Genomic DNA, 22,266 nt, shown 5'->3' on the forward strand with positions numbered 1-22,266 from the left:
AGATATTGATATAGTTCCCTGTGCTATGCAGTAAATCATTGATGCTTATCTATTTTATGTACAGTAGTTTGTATTTGTTAACACATTTTTGAACTCTCAATTCTATTCCATAGATCTAATATGTCTATCCTTACACCAGTATACTGCTCAGATTATTTTGGAATGGTCTTTTCATTTTTCCTCATTAGCTGAGCGACCTCGGAAAATTTAGTTGCTTAGCGTCAATTTCCTCATTTGTAAATTGGAAATATATTATCCATCTCCCCTCAGGATTGTTGTGGACTAAACAAGAATATAATAAAGCTTTTAGTTAAGTGCTTATCACATAATACTCCATTTAAAAAATTTTAATGGAAATCTACTTTCCATTCATAATATTTCCTTTCCTTCTGGCTAATCCTCCCCAATATAGACTATTCCTTATATTTTAAAATGTCTTGTGGGTAAGATTGATTCAGTGAGAAGAGGTGGGCATATTCCTGTACCACCACCAGGATTCAACAACCCCTAACCTGAAGAGCATGCATTTTCTCATATGACTCTCTCCTTATTTTTTATTTTTATTTTTGCCACTGTGTATTAAGCTCCAGGGCACCTTCCCACTTTCCCCAATAACCACAGAAACCGGCGTGGTCTTCTCCATCCTTTTCCTGAATCCACACTTATGAACCAACATGCTGGCTATCCTGCTTCTGGACCTACCTTCAGTGTTTCTTATCTCCATTTTCCTCTCCACCAGCAGGGAAGCCCTTTGGGTTTATTTATTGTTGGAACAATTGCATCTCAGATTTTCAATTATGAAATTCTCTTCCTTAATCAGTTTCCTTACTTTTCACTTACAATGAATTTGGGATTAGATCCTGACCTCTAATCTTTCAGCCTCTCCCTGTTTTCTTGGTCCATGGCCTTTTTTCTGGACCCATTTGCCTGTATGTAAGCATTTTGGTCAACCATTTCAATGAGACAGTCTCTTTCATTCTAAGAACCCAAGGTCACTTGAATGCAAAAAAAGCCCTTTATTAACTTTAGAGGCTTATCTCCTCAAGTCACTAAGTATTGCTGGGTGGGGAAAGCCAAAAAGCCTTTCCAAGTTGTTCCCTGTATTCTTCTTTAGTCCTTTCTTGGGCTCCCCCCAATGCTAATATTATCTTTAGTCTCTGCTAGTTATTTCTGTTTTGTCTGCAAATCAGTGAGGGCCTTTCCTATCCTAAAATATCTCATTCTTCAGTCTCTTATGTGTTCTCTGTTTCTTCATCACATCTGTAAAGAGTATTCTTTACTTGGTACACCACCTTTTGGTTTGTATTCATTCCCTAAATAAATTATGCTTTGTGACTGTGCAGGGAAGAGTTTTTAACATAGCAGGCCTGAGGTTGCTGTCTTTAGAAGGGCCTACTTGCAGGGTTGGCTCTTGGCTGGAGCCTGAGAATTTGGCTTTTGAAAAGTTCCTTGCTTTTCAGATAACACTTTTGCCTGCTTGGGGCACTGAATGCCTGCTTTCCTTCTGGGTGTCTGGAATTTTGATAGTTATGATTTTGGTCTTTGTGCCTGTAACCAGCCCTCAATAAAATCCTTGGACTCCCGAGTCTCCAGCAGGCTTCTCTGGGCAGAGACATCGCACAACATGTAGGAGGCCTATGCATAGATTCCTCCAGACTCCATGTGATGTGTCTCTTTCCCTTGATGATCCTGTTGTATATCTTTCTCTACAATAAATGATAGCCTCTGAGTCCTGCAAGTCCTTCTAGCAAACCACCAAATGTGTAGGTGGCTGTGGGACCTCTTACAGTGACCTTCCTCGCCACCCTTAATTCAAACCGCTCTCAAAAGCTTGATCTATTTATGAGATCTGGAAGTCTTTTCTTAGTTTGTAACATCTGTTGCCAATACTCTTGCTTCCAGAAACTTTCCTTCCTCTACTTCGGTAAGAACGCCCTGCCCTGCCTCTCCTCACACCTCATTCATCTTCACAGACAGTTGTTGAATGCCTGGATGTACCAGGCAGTGGGCCTGGTACACAACAGTGAGTGAAAACAGTCATGGTGCAGCATATGGTCTAGTGGGAGAAGACAAGAAGCAGATGGTACATTCTGAGAAAAGTACTGTGTTGTAAGAGTGATTAAAAGGGGAGATATACTTCAGAAGGGTGGTCAGTGAGGAAGTCCATAGGATGGTCTGTGGAGATAGCAAAGGGGCAGGTAAAGTCTGTTTGGTAAAGAACCAGAACAGCAGAGAACAGCATATGTAAATGATTAAAAAGGCACTTGGCATCTTCTAGGATTCAAAAGGAGTCCGGTGTGGCTGGAGCACTGCGAGAAGAGGGAGAGTGGAAAGGAGTTTGGAGGGTATCAAGGTCCAGATCACTTAGAGCTTTGTAGGCATGTTCAGAACTTCATACTTTAGGGGCAGTGGGAGGCCAGCAAAGGGTTTATTCAGCCAAGCAACAGATATCTTTTCAAAAGATCATTCTTACAGTTGTAGAGAGAATGGATTAGAGAGGGGTAAGAAGGGGAGAGCCTAGTTTGGAGATTATTAGTGATATAGGTGAAAGATGATGGTGATGTCTGTGTGATGGTTGAGGAGATGGAAAGGAGTGAATGGACTTGGAAGTATGGAGTTCTGCAAGATTTTAACCTTACTTATCTTCTATCTGCTCTCTCCTTTGGTGATCATCTTCATTCCCACATTGTTAACTATCACCTCTGTGTGAAAGACTCTAACCCTATGATCCTAATCCTGATGTGAGCCAGTTTCACATTTTCAAAGGAATGGTTACATTTCAGAAATGTAAATGGTTCCAGAGCCATAATGCTTCTGCCACTTACTATCAGTGTGATCTTGGACCAGTTATTTCACTTCCTCATGCCTCAGTTTCCTCATCTGTAAAATGGGGATAATGTATTACTTAACTAATAGGATTGATGTGAAGATTAAATGAGTCAGCAAACAAAAAACATCTGGGCAGTAGCTTGCACAAAGTAATCTATCAACATTAGTTCCACCAGCAGGACTCCACAATTTCTCTGTCCCTGCCAGTCACAGGTGGAACTGCCTCCAGCACCCAGTCTAGCTCTTTCACCTAACACTTCCATTTCTGTTAATGGCACTAGCCAGAGATTCCTAACCACAGTCACATTTGACTCCTTGCTGTCAAGTAGAAACCTAAAATTAGCAATTGCTACCAAGTATATTTTCACTTTTATCTGCACGTAAAGTGAAAGTTACGCTTCTTTTATTCATTCATCAACAAATACAGTTGACCCTTGGACAACACAGTTTTGAACTGTATTGTGGGTTCACTTATAGAGATTTCTTTCAATAAATGTATTGGAAAGTTTTTTTTGAAGATTTGCAACAATTAAAAAAATTTGCAGATGAACCATGTAGCCTAGAAATATCAAAAAAAAAATTAAGAAAAAGTTAGGTATGTCATGAATGTATAAAATATATGTTAGATATACAAATACATATAAAATGTATGTTAATTGGCTGTTTATGTTATCAGTAAGACTTCTGGCCAACAGTAGGCTGTTAGTAGTTAAGTTTTGGGGGAGTCAAAAGTTACAGGCAGATTTTCAGCTACATGGAGGGTTGGTACCCCGGTGTTGTTCAAGGGTCAACTATATTCATCAAATGCCTACTATGAGAGTCAAGCAATTAGACTATGTACCTACTCAATTCTAATCTTTTGTCCTTCAGATACAATTTCTGCCTTTGGTTTACACAAAAATATATTTGAAGTTCCTTAACAATCTTGATGGAAAATTCCTCTACATAATCAAGATGGAGTTTCAAAGATCCTCAGTAAGTGAAACAAATGAAACCACTAAAAAATTTCTAAGCATGTTTTACTATCTCAAAGTTACCAACCTTATCAATCCAATTATGGGTATAAAAAGGGTTCAAGAGCAGTGATATCAAAGCTTATGACTGAGGAAAATGGTGCAAGCTACTCATCCCTGAGTTGACAGTAGCATTAGCTATAGCTGCCTATCCTCCAGTACTATGTCTTTGTACTTAGTGAATGTTACCGATATAGGTGGCATCTATTAATCGTGTATACCTTATTAGGTTTTGACTTTGAGTATCAAATATTAAAAAAGTGAAGTTGTTCCTTTTTGTGAAAATTCAATTACAACTGCTTTTAGAGCTCATTTTCTCCACTGGGTCAAGAAAGTCTAAACTCTCTAGACATTAAGGACTGATAGAGAGGATGAGGTGCGTACAAAGAGAATCACAACACAAAGTTATAGACACAGACTTTGCCCATAAGGCACATAATGATGTATACAACATGGATGATACCAAAGAATTTATTGTAAATGTAGTGGCAAATGCATTGAGAATAATCATCATTAAAAAGAAATTAGAAAATTACACGTTTAAAGTATGTGCTTTTTTCCACCACCTTTACGTTATGGCTAGTACCAACATTTTAAGTACTGAAATACTTAATGGGATGGTCCATTTTCACATAATTTCATGACTTTGTCTTCATCTTAATTTTTAAAGCAGTTGACCATGAATTTCAGTTTCAATTATTATTCTGTTTTTATCAATTCGGTAATGATCTGTAGAATCTTGTCATCTGGATGGAAGGAGAAAAAACTCCCATGAATAAATTCATCACTGGCTAATTTTCCAATATATACACAGATATACTTCATTAAAAGATTCTTTAAAATTAGAATACAGAATTAACATCAGCAATATTCACTCTAAAACTAGAGATGCCTCTATAATATAATTTGTTGCCCTACAAATATTATTTTAATTATCATTATAGTTGTATTATACCTACTTTGATAAAAAGTAGGCAAAGGCCTGAAGAGATGATGTGATATAACTGTTGGTCCTTTATAAGGAATTATTTCCTTAAAACTTCGTTTAAGACAGAAGTTTCCTAACTTTTTCACCCGGCTCAAATATACTAAAGGCTTTTTGACTCTTCTATAAACTTCAGAACATGTCAGGATTCCAACAGTTTGGGCAAGAAATAAGGAACTCTTTATCTGTTTCTCCATGTTTAGTCCAAAGGAAACAAAGAAATTTAACTGGGAAGTGTTCTTGGAGAGGTGTCAATGGAAAAGTGACAGACCTCTCCACACAACAAAAGAATCAAACACCAATGAATCTGATGAATAGACCAATAGAGGCTACATTATTTGCTAGAGGTTTTAACAGCTGCTTCCACTTTTAAACAGTTGGTCTGATATTGTGACTTCCTAACTACTCTCTGGATAGTTGTAATTATCAGGGCTCCAAGACTGAAATTCTGTGTCTTATTAGATACTTCAGTAAAAGAATGGTCTATGTTTCAATGATTGCAATGGAGAATTTTGATAACGGGGCCCATGGCCTGACACTCTGGTTCCTAGAGGCTACAGTGGCATTAAAAAAAAAAAAAAAAAAAAAAAAGGAAAGGAAAGGTCACCTGCTGCAAAGGGAACACGGCAGGTCTAGAAAGAACCATGATTTTTAGTTTGAGGAAGAGTAGAGTAAAAGAAAGTACAAGAGCAACTTCAGTTATTTCTTTTTCAACAGCTTGGTGTTATATCCCAACTTTTATTATTATAAAGTCCAGAAAGAGGACACTAATGTACCTTATCCTCCCCACTAAGTCAAAAATATATGCTTCATCAGAGGGCAAATTCAGCTTTCTCTTTTATGGCAAAGAGAAACACTGAAATCATTTTAAAATTCATTTTTCTTAATTTAAAAGTTGAGGTTCAACCTGTCCTTTATATAATGTAATTTTTTCTAAGGCTGAGTTGTAGTGCACAAATTTCCTCAAGAAAAGAGCTCATATCTCTCAATATGTCAAGACCTGATCTAAGTTTCCAGCAGTATAGGAAAACTAATACAGTTTAGTGCTTATTCATTCACCTTCAGTTATGCAAATAAACACAGAGTGTGAGGCTTCAGGGCAGTAGCACTAGACCAGTAGCTCCCCACCTTGCCTAACTAAGAGAATTAACTGGGATACTTGTTAAATATAATCACATTGAACAGTAAATCATTTCTTAACATCATTAAAAGCAGGAATACCAAACTGATGTGATGCAATGAGAGGAATATAGCACCAACCAAAAAATATTCTTTTCCTGAAAATCTGATTCTAATATCAGATTATATCTGTTATATCTCTAGATATATATAGTTATATCAGTTATATCTCTAGATATAACTACCAGTTTATAGGAAATGTAAGAAACAGAGAAACACATTAAATCAAAGCATGAAGATGCAACCACCCAAATCCTAAATGTCAGAAATTCTACCAGAAAAATATCCTAGTTTACTAAAAATTTTAAAATGGGGAGGGTAGTAGAGGGGAAGTGTTACAGATTAAAAGAGATTACAAAATAATAACATGGCCATCGGCCTCTCCCACAGAGGAGATTCAGTATGCCTGGAGTAGGTCTTTGGACTTTGTATTTTTAACAACTGCCAGGATAATTCTGATTATTTGGCAAGTTTGGGAAACACTATACCAGACTAAGTGGCAACTCAGGTGTCCACTGCAGATTTCTGTTGAAGGATAATGTACATATTTTATACAGACTAACAGCTCTGCATTCGGGAGAATGGTAGAGAAAACATGCTGGGAACCTCAGAGAAAGTCCCTCTTTCTTATTTTTTAAAATAACTGTATCACTAGTTTACTAGTATGTAAACTAGTAGCAAAATTACAAATGCTCAGTTTTATCATCCTTTTTCTGTGAAATGGCCAGAAGTTTAGAAGTGAAGCTTAGAAGAGGAAGGAGTAAACCAGAAGAATCTTAAGAGGATAACTAGATTGTGAATAATGAAGAATTGTCTGTGTCTGATGGAATTCAGCATAAAATAAATTTTATTAAAGTAATTTTTAATCACATGGAATTTAAGCCTCAATGAACTATAGTGTATGCCAGTGTTTAAAAGTATACTGTTTTCTACCTACATTATAATCAAACACTTACTTTCAAGGGCCATCTTAGGATTTTCAAGCTTTTTTCTTAAAACAGAATCAATGAGAATTCTTAGCTGCTTGAAAATGACAGCTATCTTAACAGGTGCCTGTTGAGAGGAGATGACAAATTGAACAATGTTAATCCCAGGGAGTGGGAATGTGTTTAAATAAAATCAAAGTAAGCATGTATACCTTACAATATGCTTTAGCACATCTTGACCTTAAAACGTTACGGGAAAAATATAAATAAATTACTTCCTGTAGCTAAGATAAATAAACTTCAATTTCCTTATTAAGTACCCATAAATTTGATATCTCTTTCCAAAATAAAGAAACCATTATTTCAATTGTTTGTTTTCTTCTCTAACTAGTTTTTAAAATGGAATTTTTTTAAAAAAGCTTTATTGAGGTATAATTTATAGATCATAAAAAATTCATTGTATACAATCCAATGATTTTTAGTTAATTTATAGAGTTGTGCAACCATCACCACAATCCAGTTATAGAACTCTACTACCATCTCAGCCTCTTTTGTGAGAACTGCACATATTTTTTTAAGTTGCCTTTAAAATTTACATCTCCAGTCTTAGACAAACAGCTATCATGGTATATCAGCAGAATGTATTAGATTTGCTTAAACTGGTCAATGTTGATGAGTTACAGAGAAATAAACTTATTGCTGGTAGCTGGTTGGTCTAATTTTTCCAGAGAAGAATGAAGAATGTGATAAATATGCATTTAAGCTATGAATCTGTGTCTCTTTATAGGTGGCACAATATAGCGGAAGCAGCATGAGTTTGAGGATCAGATAGTTCTAGGTTTAAACCTTGCTCTACCATTAACAATCCATGTAACCTAGGTAAGTTATTTAACTTCTCACTGAGCTTAAGTGCCTTATCTATAGAAAGAAACTACAGAAATTATCTAACAAGACTGTTAGGGTATTAAATTAGGGATAAACCATGTAAAGTTAACAACTACTGAAGTATACAAAACATGGAAAATTATAATTATTACTGACAATAAATGAAATCTGTAATAGCAATATAATTTGATTTTCAAATTAAACAGATTTAAAACCATATAGGCAAGATAAAATAAGTAAGTCTTCTATTTTAAGTCAAATTATTGGAAGAAATTATGCAAACTCCAATAAAATTTTTTAAAAAACTATACCTCAGTGGTACTGGAAGTAGAAATTTTAATATAATCAATAAGATCAGTTGTAGCATGTACCTGAAAATAGATCCAGCCATCAACAGAGAGAAGACGTTCCCGGTGTTGAACTTCTATGTCACCACCAAAAAGTAACACTGGAAAAGGGGTTATTAGGGTAGTTTCCCTCAAATATACTCGGGCATACCGTATCTGCATAAAAACAGAGAGGAAAAAAAACACTTTAAAGCCTAAAAATATAAAAAATTCATTTATCTGTTTCATGTAAGCATTTTTCTATAATTTGCTACTATATATTTTAAATCAGGTTTTATAAAGCTACATGTCTACATTCTCTTATGTGCATAATTTGTCAATTTTATAATAATCGCAGTCACCATCTGTGCATTTATACTATTAAGAGGATTTTAAACATTAATTGTAAGGCTGAATTATATACCTTGAACATAAATGAGACTATGAACAAGCAATTTTATGCTAATGCTGTTAAATAATTAATGCAACAATAAAATTATGATTAAGGTTCACAGTGTCTGGTTTCTAAAGCAAGGTTCAGCAATGGCAATTAGTCAGGAATTTGTTATGTTTTACACATTTTAAGTTTGATGATATGTTGGGAGTTATTCAAGCCAATGCTTGAAATTATGGATCTTTATTAATTTAATGAGCTATGATTCAAAAGGTTGACTGTTTTAATTGTAATCTACAAGTATTTGCTATTAAATTATCTTAGGTTGCACTGTGACTCAAACTGTCGCCACGTCATATATAGTTCTATCCCATCCCATATCTCCCTTATTTGGAAATGTGGAAAAAAGACGTGTTATATGTTTTTGTTGAGAAACCATGTACATCTTGATTTCAAATATAAACAAACATGAGTAGCTCAATTTAAGAACCAAATACGATATCTGCTGGGCATCCTAATTTCTTATGACTGATTTCTAGAATAATGCCCTGAGTATTGGAATTTAAGAATGAGTACTTTACCTTCTCCTGGTATAAAAGCCATCCATAAGTTTGCAAATCTCGATTTACTGAGGATGGATGTACTTGTGCTTTGCCTTGGGCTGTCTCCACAATGCAAGCCAATTTTTCTGTAACATCAACTGATTTTGTATAGATTATCTTCCCCACATTGTCATACAGTCCAGCAGTAAGTACAGCTTTAAGAAGGGCAATTTCTTGGAAGGAAAGGGTCTGTGAGGCTCTGTTTCCTTCTGTGAGGCCACTGGAAGTTGTAGATGATAAAAATCCTGCTGCCTTAACCAACTTTATTAACTCCTGCTTTACATCCTGGATTGGTTTGTTGAAAAGAGACAAGATCATAATTAAAATAGAGAAGGTGCCAACCAACCTTGTATTTTATATTACTGTTTCCTATCAAAATTGACAGGATGCCAAAAAGCTAAAAAGAGAATTACGACATGATCCAGCAATCTCACTCCTGGGCATATTTTTGGAAAAAACAAAAACACTAACTCGAAAAGATACATGAACTGCAATGTTCATAGCAGCACCATTTACAATAGCCAAGATATGGAAAAAACCCAAATGTCCATCAATAGACGAATGGATAAAGAAGATGATGTATGTATATACAATGGAATATTACTCAACCGTAAAAAAGAATGAATTTTTGCCATTTGCTACAACTTGGATGGACCTGGAGGGCATTATGCTTAGTGAAATATGTCAGACAGAGAAAGACAAATACTGTATGTTATCACTTATATGTGGAATCTAAAAAATAAAACTAGTGAATATAACACAAAAGAAATAGACTCACAGACATAGAGAACAAGCTAGTGGTTACCAGTGGGGAGAGGGAAGGAGGGAGGGGCAAGATAGGGATAGGGGACTAAGAGGTACAAACTACTATGTATAAAATAAGTAAGTTACAAGGATATATTGCCAGCACATGGAATACACCCAATATTTTATAATAACTATAAATGAACCATAATCTTTAAAATTTGTGAATCACTATGTGATATACCTGAAACTTATTAATACTGTAAATCAACTATACCTCAGTTAAAAAAAAAGCCCCTTTGTGGAAATTTGGCATGCTAAAATTTTTCACTTATAGCCTTATTATAAATACTAATATTTGTTAAATATTTTCCTAGTCCATCATATTACTAAGTAAAGCCAGCAGCATAAAGTATATATCTTGGGCTTCCCTGGTGGCACAGTGGTTAAGAATCCACCTGCCAATGCAGGGGACACAGGTTCGAGCCCTGGTCCAGGAAGATCCCACATGCCGCAGAGCAATAAAGCTCGTTACACCACAACTCCTGAGCCTGTGCTCTAAAGCTGCGAGCCACAAATACTGAACCTGCATGCCACAACTACTGAAGCCCACGCTCCTAGAGCCTGTGCTCTGCAACAAGAGAAGCCATCGCAATGAGAAGCCCACACACCGCAACAAAGAGGGGCCCCCACTTGCTGCAACTAGAGAAAGCCCGTGCACAGCAACAAAGACCCAATGCAGCCAAAAATAAATAAATAATTTTTTTAAAAGTATATATTTTTGTGCATTAGTCTTTGTATAAATAATATTTTTAGTTTAGCAAACTGTTCAGATTATGCATTTTATTAATATATCAGTTTATTTTCAAGTTTAGCACCAGCCAAAACTTGTGAAGAAATGTCTTAATATATTACTATTCCTCAAGTTCCATAAATATCTAATATTATAATAAAACTTTAGACGAAAGACGAAAAGACAACCCTCAGAATGGGAGAAAATATTTGCAAACGAATCAATGGACCAAGGGTTAACCTCCAAAATATATAAACAGCTCATGCAGCTCAGTATTGAAAAAACAAACAACCCAATCCAAAAATGGGCAGAAGACCTAAACAGACATTTCTCCAAAGAAGACATACAGATGGGCAAGAAGCACATGAAAAGCTGCTCAACATCACTAATTATTAGAGAAATGCAAATCAAAACTGTAATGAGGTATCACCTCATACTGGTCAGAATGGCCATCATCAGAAAATCTACAAACAACAAATGCTGGAGAGGGTGTGGAGAAAAGGGAACCCTGTTGCACTGCTGGTGGGAATGTAGATTGATACAGCTACTATGAAGAACAGTACGGAGGTTCCTTAAAAAACTAAAAATAGAATTATCATATGACCCAGCAATCCCACTACTGGGCATGTATCTGGAGAAAACTGTAATTCAGAAAGACACATGCACCCCAATGTTCATTGCAGCACTATTTACAATAGCCAGGTCATGGAAGCAACCTAAATGCCTATCGACAGACGAATGGATAAAGAAGATGTGGTACATATACACAATGGAATATTATTCAGCCATAAAAAGGAACGAAATTGGGTCATTTGTAGAGACGTGGAGGGACGTCTGTCATACAGAGTGAAGTAAGTCAGAAAAACAAGTATCGTATATTAACATATGACGTCTGTCATACAGAGTGAAGTAAGTCAGAGAGAAAAACAAATATCGTATATTAACACATATATGTGGAATCTAGAAAAATGGTACAGATGAACCAGTTTGCAAGGCAGAAATAGAGACACAGATGTAGAGAACAAAAGTATGGACACCAAGGGGGGAAGTGGAGGCGGGGGAGAATGGACTGGGAGACTGGGGTTGACATATATACACTAATATGTATACAATAGATGACTAATAAGAACCTGCTGTATTAAAAAAAATAAAATTCAAATAAAAATTTTAGTAAAAATAAAAATGAAATCCTGCCATTTGCAGCAGTGTGGATGGATCTAAAGAGTATTATGCTTAGTGAAATAAGGCAGACAGAGAAAGACACATATTATATGATATCACTTACTTGTGGAATCTAAAATAAACAAATGTATACAGCAAAACAGAAAGAGACTCACAGATACAGAGAACAAACAAGTGATTACCAGTGGAGGAAGGGAAAGGGGGAGGGGCAAAATAGAGATGTGGAATTAAGAGATATACACTAGTATGTACAAAATAGACAAGCAACTAGGATATATTGTACATCACAGGGAGTTATAGTCATTATTGTGTAATAACCTTTAATGGAGTATAAACTACAAAAATACCAGATCACTATGCTGTATACCTAAAATGAATATTATGTTGTAAATCAACCATACGTCAATTAAAACAAAATTAACAGTATGCCAAATTTTCAGTTAACTACAGCCCAAATTACATTAGGGAGGAAAAAAAAGATACTGGAAAGTCAAGGATTAAATGGAGTCATCTGATTCTGTAACATCAACTGATTTTGTATAGATTATCTTCCCAAGACTTTAGATGTCATAAAATAAGAATGTCTAAAATGTGAGAGCAATAAAAATGTACCTGAACACATTTTCATTCAGTCTATTTACTTCCACAGTAGCTCTCCTTTCAACATTTTTACTCAATAAGGATGGTCACATAGAGAACACTAAGGAAGAATTACAGAGGACTCTGATCCTAGACTGCAAGAACCTTCTTCATTTGTCTCTGGGAAACATTTTAATTTCCTAAAGAACTCTGATAAAGTTTATTAATGGCAAAAATCTAAACTTGTTGCCTATAATCTTTTTCTACCTCTAGTAGTGCCAATCAACTAAAATACTACAGGGAGGATAAGCATTTTAAAGTAAACAGGATACAAGTGATTAAAAGGTGAAGTGTACATTTAGGATTTACTTTAGGCTTCTGGTTTGGGACTTAAGGGACTTTAAGTCCAGGAGAGGAAAGACCAACCAGACAGTTGCTGCCACACCACAAGGTTGGTAAAGAGACTGAAAACCTTGCAGCCCAGGGGAGGTGAAGAAAAGGCTCATAGAAGGAAGGGGGGTGGGAGGCAACTTGGAGGTTGGGAGGAAGTAGAGTGGAGCTAAAGCAGTGTTGATTAGCTCTCCATATCTTGAACCCCAGTCAGCTGGCCCAGAGGCATCTGTTTCTTCAATTTATCCCTTTTTCTGCTTCAAGAAGGACAAAATTTATTCCATTTAGCAAAGTCCCTGCTGTCATCTCAGCAGTTATTTTATTTTTATTTATTTTTTCTTGCATTCTTCAAGTCTACTGCATATCTGACATTATAGAAGTACACTGTTAGGCTAATCTAATAATCTAGTTTTTATTCATTAATTCAAAAATATTGACTAAGCACCTAATAGATGCTTAGGTACTAGGTTCAGCAGTTATTTTAAATCACACACACAAAAACTGGTCAAATTATATGGGAATAAAAATATTTTTTAACCTTTTAAAATATGAGCATAGAATAGGGGAATTATGTGAGAGGTTATGGGAATTATGTGAGAGGTTATGAATACTTTTATAGCATGTCTGCACTAAACACCATTTCCCTTTAAATGCTGTACTAAACTTGAGACATATCAATCAAACAATGTGTGGACCTTGTGTGGATCATGATTTGAACTAGCTGTAAAGAAACATTTATGAGATAATCAGGGATATTTAAATATTGTATAGTTGATGATATTAAGGAATTATTTTTTAAGGCATGGTAATGTTAAAGAAAAAAATAGTCCTATACTTCAGAGATATATAACAATCTGACGCCTGGGATTTGCTTCAAAATAATCTAGAGGGCAGATAGTGGATTAACGGGAGTATTAAGTAAAACAAGGTTGACACGTGTTGATAATTATGGAAGTGGGAAATGAGTACCCAGGAGTTCCCTATACTATTTTGTATGTTTGAAAATTTCCATAATAATTAAAAATAACAGCTGATTATCAGAGTTGAGAAAAACTATAGAATATCCCCAATTCAATTCCATTTTTTAAAATGAGAAACTGAGAATTAACCTTCCCCAAGCTGAGCTGCTGAATAGACAACTATCCTAATTCCCAAGCTACTGTTATATCTATGAAATCATGTTGCATCTTTGATCATTTCCTGAATATATTAAGATTGTTACATACTATTTTGAATCACTGTGTAATACAGGTTAACTGCTGGGATAAACAAAACAAAAAATCACAAATTTATTAATTCAGCAAATGTTTATTAAACCCTTACTATGTGTCAAGCACTATACTAGGCATTTCTTTTTCCAAATTAATCCTATTGACTATATGACCCTGAATTAAGATAGTTGCATTAAGACTTACCTCTAGGGTTAACAGTGATGTTCTATTAAGAAAGTTCCTCCGGCAATATGCTATTTCAGAACGATAGCCTCCTTCTTGCCGTGCTTTCTTCCATCTAAATAAGTAAAATGACCAAATTTTAATATGTTTCCAAACTCTTTTTCAGATTACTAACCAAAGCTTTAATTACATTATAATCATACCAAAAGAGGAAGTTTTAGGAACTAGCCAATTGTATGTAAGAATTTCAACTACAATACAGATATTTTTTGTTCATGTATAACAGTAAATTAATAACTTCAAATACAAGGTAATATACACATAATAATACAGAGTACACTGTTCGTAAATTTTAGGATTATAAAAATGTGAATCTTTAAAATAATTCAACTTGACAGATGCAGTAACTAAAAATAAATTTAAATCTTAAATGTATCCTTTTAGTAAAAGTCAAAAATAAATACCCTCAGGTTTGACCTACTGACAAAACCCAGATTATTTATTTACCCCAGATATGCATTGTAGATCGTCAGATGGTCTGAATCTGCCATAGCCAAAGCTGATTTTGCAAGATCTGCTTCATCTTTTCGACCAATTGGTGTGGTAAAAGGAGACTTCTCTGTCATAACTGCAGCTAGTGTTGCCTATCCATAAATAACCAAAAAATGTATCATTAAATAGGTATATATTGAAAGCTGATTTGAAATAGAAAGCAAATCATAAAACAATTGCACTTTCAAGTTGCATGTTTCTTCTTTTCAATTTATTGTGTTCTATAATAGCTACATATTTTCATTTTAATTAGTTACTTTTAGTTTCATTTTATGGAATTTTAAACATTTATCACTTTACTTTTACACCATCTTTGTGGGTAGGGAAGTAATACCACCAGAATCAGAGATTTTTTTTTTTTTGCGGTACGTGGGCCTCTCACTGCTGCGGCCTCTCCCGTGGCAGAGCACAGGCTCCGGACGTGCAGGCTCAGTGGCCATGGCCCACGGGCCCAGCTGCCCTGTGGCACGTGGGATCTTCCTGGACCGGGGCACGAACCCGTGTCCCCTGCATCAGCAGGCGGACTCCCAGCCACTGCGCCACCAGGAAAGCCCAGAATCAGAGATTTTTAAAAATGAATATTTGTGTGATTTATAGTCTGTCACACAGTTAAAAGAAATCCCTTAATCACAGCTCAGAGGTCTTGACTCCTAGCCTGAATTTCCATTGCCTGCAATGCTCTTTAAATACTTCTTACATAATCTGGACTACATAACAACCCATTTGTTGTTTTTGCAGCTTTTCAGATCAACTGTCGTGGCAGAGGATATTTCTTGGACTCAACACAATTCTGGTGAGTATCTATATCTGATACTAGAAAAAAAAGGACTAGAGTAAGTCATACTCTCTCCATTTCATTTTCAAACAGCCTTGATTTATAGTCCCAGAAAAGGCCACAACTTGATATAGCTGGGAAGTTGGAATGGCAGAGCATGCATACGAGCCAGGAGATTCAGACAGAGTCACAAAGTTTGTTAATTCTGAGATAATTTGAGAAAACAGAATTGCTGGTAATTGCTAGCTCAGAGGTAACTCAGAAAAAAAGGAAGTTTTGATTCTACTTATGTGTGGAGTTCAAAACGCTCTAAGAATCACTTACTATATATTCAATTAAGTAAATATTTCAAGTGGGTTGTTTGATAGCAAAAGTCTAGACAAGCCAAAACCCTTTTACAAAATAGTACCTACAATACACTTAGTAAATGGATGATTTTCTTGTATATAAATATCAAAAATATTCAAAAATTCTCATTAAGCATTTATATTTCCTGGTTTTAATGTAAGTACAGACATTCTGTTTAGTTAAAAAAATAAAAGCTAAAATTTGTTTCTAAACTTAATACTTCCCCAGCTAAAATGATATTTACAGTGAAGAAGCAGCAGTGTTGTTTGTCTTACCACTGGATCAAGACAGCCAAAAATGGCACCAAAAATAAGCATCTTGCCAATTTTGACATTCACAGGCAAAGCTGCAAGGTGTTGGCCCAATGGAGTCAGTTTAGGCTCATTTAGTTCACAAGCTCCAATTTTTCGGAGTAAATTCATTGCATTGCTGATTACTTGAAGTTGAGGAGGATCTAAAGCTTTGGAGAGGAAATCTTCAGGAGAACCAAGATTACATTTCTGCAGATTGAAAAAGTGATAAATTAGTATGTGATCAGAAAGAATTAACAAGGAGATGGTCAAACTGGAACTAAATTTAAGTAAAATTTTAAGCAAAGAGGATAAATGTCTGTGTCTATTAAGGGAGTAGGAAAGAGGATGAGATCTTCCAGTCCATATTTTTAGTTTATTCATTTCTGATTTTTATAGAATCAAAAATCTGAGAACTGAAGGATATTATAGATCTTTCAGAGTAGGAAACCTTTGGTCTAGGCCAGGATTTCTCAAGTCCAGCTCTGTTGTTATTTGGGGCCAGATAATTCTGTTTTAGGGGACCGTGCTGTTCATTGTAGAATGTTTAGCAGCATCCCTGGCCTTGACCCACTAGATGTCCATAGCATCGTCTCCCTCTTCCCCCAGTTCTGACAACCCAAAATGTTTCTTGACATTCCCGTTTTTCCCTGGTGAGCAATATCATCCCCAGTTAAGAACTACTGGTCTAGGTTATGAGTCTATATTTTCATCTATAAAGTATGAGTGCTTATGGCAGACTTAAAGCACAGTGGGTTTACTTATAAAAGATGGGGGAAGGGGGCATTTATTAAAGAGTAAATAAAATACTTGAAAATCTAGAGCAACAGAAGGTAAGATAAGTTTAAGTCTTCTTCCCACCCGCCCCGCCCAGAAAGGGGTGAAGAACAAAAAATTCATCTAAGTTCCTTTGGGATTACCATAATATGAAGACATAATTCCTCCAAAGGCACACGCAAGATTTCAGGAACAGAATAGTCCATAAAGCCTTCAAATCTGAAAAATAAAATAAAAATAATACTAAATACACACTATCAGAAATGTCACACTGTATTGGTTTATGTTTTTAATTTCCGGGCTATGCCATACCTTTCTCTTGTGTACAGTCGGAAACAGAAGCCACCTCTGACGCGCCCAGCTCTCCCCTGGCGTTGCAGAGCACTTGCTTTGCTGACAAACGTCTCCACCAAAGAACTCATCTGACTGCTTTCATGGTACCTAGAGAAATGTTTTAGGAGAGAATATGTAGATAATTGACTGAAATCAAAATCTGAAAAAACTGGAAATATTTGACTCTAAAATTAAGTTGAAGATTAGAGTGCCTCTTAATTATGCAATAAGAATTCTTTGAGAGTTTGAGAAATGCCACCGTGAACGTTACAATTCAACGCACCTTTCACAAGATACAGTTCAACCCTGAAAACACCTCCTCTACAGGTACAATTAAAAAAATCAAGAGTTTATTTTGTACTGGATAGTCGTACTCACTTCCAAATATTGCTCAAGTTTCCTAATATTAGGGACAGTGTATATAGATTACAATAGACTACTAAGGTGGTCTCCCTTATTTGCGAAATACAAACATTAAAACATTTATAAAGTAATAATCTTTCTGTTGAAGATTCAGTTAATCTATTATGTGCCAATTACTGTACTAGGCACTTTCAATTATGAAATTTTAATTTTTCCATTTACATATGAGGAAACTGATGATTATAACTGATGGTCATATTACTAGCTCAAGATTATAGATCAGAGATTTATAATCCAACTCTGATTCTAAAACTCATACTTTTTTTTTTGTAATCCCATAAATAATGCTTTTGTAAAACATTAAGTTATAAACTAATTTACAAAATCTATGTTCTGAATATTTTCTCAGCACTTTTCTGAAAGTAGCAGTACACTGATATTACTTATGGGAAAACTGATGACATGAATTTTAACATTTATTCTCAGACATTTTAAACTTCCCTACAGTTTCTCTGAGACTTTTTGTTTTGGGCAGAATTAGGACATTCAAGATTTTCCTGATATGATTCTGTGATCTAGTGCTTGCTTCAGCAGCACATGTACTAAAATTGCAATGATTCTGTGATGTCTCCTAAGAATTGAAGAGTCCCAAGCCCTCTTCAGGTTCAAAAAATGTTTTGATTTGGAAAATTCAGACTTACTTGTTTTCTTTCGTTCTTCCAGTATCAATTACAAATACAACATCTGGAATAGTGATACCCGTCTCTGCAATATTTGTTGCTAAAACAATCTGAAAATAAAAAGCCAAAACTTCTAGGTAACAACTTTCAGCAATGTGCCATCATTTAAACTTCTTTGGATAGTTCAGCCAATGAATTTTAAAAAATGAATTTCACTTTTATTTACAAAAATTCACAATCTAATTGCTATTACTGTGTAATCTAAATTTGCTCTAATTAATTTTATCACCTTAGCTTATTAATTAAAGTTATAGATTCTTATTCCAACAAAAATACCATTCCCCTAATTCTAGTCAGTCATCTTAAAAATGACATACGTGGAATGAGAAATTGGATCAGAGAATGGAGACTGCTCAGCAGAAACTTCACAGTTAAGTAGAAAAAAAAAGTAATAGTTCTTCAGTAAGAAGAACTGGTGGGTTGTTGCCCTGGCTCTACTACTTATTAGCTTTGTGACTTGGGCAAGTCATTTTACCTCTCTGGCCTCCAATAATCTGACCTGCAAATTACAAGGTAGAAATAGATGATTTCTTAAGTCTCTTTCTAGCTCAAAATTTCTTAATGGTGATGGCTGAATAGTGCAATCTTCTTGTGGCTTTTTTGTTTGTTCTTTTTTTTTTTTTTCTGTTGAGTCCTTGGAGGTAAAACATTTAGGAAATTCTAGGTCAAATTCAATATACTATGGCTCTATCTCAATATTGAATGCTTGCTTTTCTTACTCATTTATCCTAGGAAACAGAACCCAGATTATTAAGATTTAGATGGGACCTCGGTGATCAAATTTTTTAGAGGTGGAATTCTTTTCTTAAGACAAAATGTTACAGGGAAGCCAAATGTTACAGATCAGAGCACAGAGCCTCTGAACCCCTGGAGTTTTCAGAGTACAGTTAGAGAACCGTAAATTTAATCCAGCTCCTGTTTAAAGATGACAAAGGAAGCTGAGTGGGTTGCCGAAGGTCACAGACATGGCAGCAGCTTAGGGACAAGAACCCAGGCTTCGTGCATTAGAGTCCAGGCTCTTGCTGGGAGCTCTGTGTTCCCCAGAGTTTCTACATTGTGCTCTTTTTTGCCCCCCCGCCTAAGAGAGGGTCAAAATCTGAGAAACTCTCTTTGTCAAGTATCTCTTCATTCAGCACCCGAACAGAGGAGACAATGAAAATACTTAGATTGTTTCCTAACCTAATGGTCTCTGTATTGCAAAAATAATCAGGGATGAGTAGCAAAGAGAACAAAAAAGAATCCTCTCAGGATTCAAGTAGCTCCTGATATCCAACATCCTTTGTGATATCTTCTTTAAGGAATAGTAGTGATTTTTCTTTTCATAAGCAACATCCATGCCATATTTTTAAACTACCACTCCCCTAAAGTTATTAATAACATATAATATAAACATAAACACCTAATATAAATTGAATTTTAATATTGGGTTCTCTTTTGATTATGTTAAGCTGCAGAGCATCTGGAGTCTGCATGCACTATAAAGCACTTAATAACTATCTTTGATGATAAAAAGTCATAACACTTTTATGAAATATTCTCAGTTGGATCACATATAAATTTGCTGTACTGAATTTTACCTTCCTGACTCCTTGAGGAGGAAGTGTGAATGCTGCAGCTTGATCTTGAGTTGAGAGAATAGAATGCAGAGCTATCACTTTATATCTGAAAGTTAAAATCATAGTTCTTAGCAAGAGTTTCTCTTTAGAAGACACTGCAAAGAATAATAAAATTTATTTGCAAATAGAAAGCAATTTTTAAATTTTTTATTATGAAAAATTTTAAACACACACAAAAGTTCTGAAAATGGTACAGTGAAACCCCATATATACTCATCAAAGAGAAAAAACAATATGAATGAATTATATGGAATGTAGGGTTTAAAGAATTTTTAAAATATATTCTGATGCCGAAGTGATAACCATAACAGCGGTAATAAACTGTATCAAAACAGGCATAGTAAAAAGCCAATTCAATATGTATGGATGATGGGCTTCCCTGGTGGCGCAGTGGTTGAGAGTCTGCCTGCCGATGCAGGGGACGCGGGTTTGTGCCCCGGTCCGGGAAGATCCCACATGCCGCGAAGCGGCTGGGCCCGTGAGCCATGGCCGCTGAGCCTGCACGTCCGGAGCCTGTGCTCCGCAACGGGAGAGGCCACAACAGTGAGAGGCCCGTGTACCGCAAAAAACAAAAAACAAAAAAACCCAATATGTATGGATGGGCTTCCCTGGTGGCACAGTGGTTAAGAATCCACCTGCCAATGGGCAAGTCATTTTACCTCTCTGGCCTCCAATAACCTGACCTGAAAATTACAAGGTAGAAATAGATGGTTTCTTAAGTCTCTTTCTAGCTCATGGGTTCGAGCCCTGGTCCGGGAAGATCCCACATACCCTGGAACAACTAAGCCCGTGTGCCACAACTACTGAGCCTGAGCTCTAGAGTCCACAAGCTACAGCTACTGAAGCCCATGCACCTAGAGACCATGCTCTGCAACAAGAGAAGCCACCGCAATGAGAAGCCAGTGCACCGCAACTGAGAGTAGCCCCTGCTCGCCGCAACTAGAGGAAAGCCCGCACGCGGCAATGAAGACCCAACGCAGCCAAAAATAAATAAATAAATTTATTAAAAAGAAAAAACAAGTGCTTCAAAGATATTAAAAAAAAATGTACGGATGACAAACTGCAATGCTGTTAGGGTTTTGCACCATCCAGTGGGCTGGGGAGCGGAGTCACCATCTTACTCTTAACCACAGGATTCCCTCTGCTTAATCATATTGAGAAAATAAAACAAATGTAGAAATAGTACCTAAAAATTTTAGTAGATAAAATGCTATAATAGAAATGTTAAAAAAAAAAAAAAAGAGCTTTGCCATGGACAATTTTAACTAAAGGTGAAAAGACTCTGAAAGTTCTGATCAAGAGTTTTAATGTGTGAAACATTTTTCTGTTTTAAAACTACCAGGAATATAATGAAGATCTGTAGTTACCGTTCTGAAAAAAATCTTCTGTCAGTTGATAAGAGATCATACAACTGTTGAATATGAGCAAGGCCTGGTAAAAAGATCAGTACTGCTCCTTCAACATTTTTGAACTGGGGACTTCTGTCTGAAATTTTTAAAAAGATACAATATTCAGAAATAAGGAACAGCATATAAGATATTAATAGAACATCTCCAATTAGTAGAAAAGTTTTATCAAAACAAATGGAGACACATTAGAAATAGATACATACCTAAATATGTAAGAAGTTCCAAAATGAGATCCAGGTTGATTTTATGAGGATTCATGTAGAGAATAGCATGCTGAGTGCGGTTGCTGTACTTTTGGTAAAATGGATTTAAATCATCACTTGTTCCAGTCTGAACTGGGATGTATTCCTAAAAGAAACAAATCAGAAAAAGCCAAACAAAAACATTACGTATTTTTATAAGACAAAGAAGGAAAAAAGGAGCTATTTGCATTCATTCCAATCTGTATTTTCTCATTGTCACTATTATTTTGTTAAAATATAGCAAGAATACAATTTTTAACAGAATTAAAGTATTACAAAATTTCATCTCTCCTATTAATTTCATTTCATACAGTCCCCTTAAGTATAGCAAACCTTTTTATCTTGGCATGTAAACCCTAAATTAGAAAAGAAATGAAGAAAAACAGAACAATGGAAGCATTGTTCTGTGGCAGCTGAATAGCAGCCTGGCCAAGAGAGCTCATAATAACTTTATTAAGTAATTTACACCTGCCTCATTCCTTCTAGATTCTACTTTGGTTGCTGAATTCCAATCATCTTCTTTGAAATACTCCTTTTAATTTTTTAAAGTCTTTTAGTTTCTAATTTCTATCTCTGCAGTTTTAGGGAAAGATTTTAGTT

At 35.6% G+C, this 22,266-nt stretch overlaps 1 protein-coding gene across 2 annotated transcripts in view; it reads right to left on the bottom strand.

The window, feature by feature from the left end:
* Nucleotides 1–4,281: 4,281 nt before the first annotated feature.
* Nucleotides 4,282–22,266, bottom strand: part of DHX29 (DExH-box helicase 29) — a 48,222-nt gene continuing 30,237 nt past the window's right edge. For both annotated transcript variants that reach the window (XM_060142953.1, XM_060142954.1), the window contains 13 exons: nt 21,628–21,772; nt 21,383–21,500; nt 19,977–20,061; nt 18,361–18,449; nt 17,276–17,404; nt 17,107–17,182; nt 16,172–16,396; nt 14,729–14,865; nt 14,243–14,336; nt 9,119–9,424; nt 8,189–8,320; nt 6,963–7,059; nt 4,282–4,588 (listed from right to left, as the gene is read on the bottom strand). In XM_060142953.1, the coding sequence (XP_059998936.1) occupies nt 4,542–4,588; nt 6,963–7,059; nt 8,189–8,320; nt 9,119–9,424; nt 14,243–14,336; nt 14,729–14,865; nt 16,172–16,396; nt 17,107–17,182; nt 17,276–17,404; nt 18,361–18,449; nt 19,977–20,061; nt 21,383–21,500; nt 21,628–21,772 (1,680 nt within the window). In that variant the 3' untranslated portion in view covers nt 4,282–4,541. The remainder of the gene's footprint in view (nt 4,589–6,962; nt 7,060–8,188; nt 8,321–9,118; nt 9,425–14,242; nt 14,337–14,728; nt 14,866–16,171; nt 16,397–17,106; nt 17,183–17,275; nt 17,405–18,360; nt 18,450–19,976; nt 20,062–21,382; nt 21,501–21,627; nt 21,773–22,266) is intronic.

Source organism: Lagenorhynchus albirostris, chromosome 3 (assembly GCF_949774975.1).
Source record: "Lagenorhynchus albirostris chromosome 3, mLagAlb1.1, whole genome shotgun sequence".
Taxonomy (NCBI): Eukaryota; Metazoa; Chordata; class Mammalia; order Artiodactyla; family Delphinidae; genus Lagenorhynchus; species Lagenorhynchus albirostris.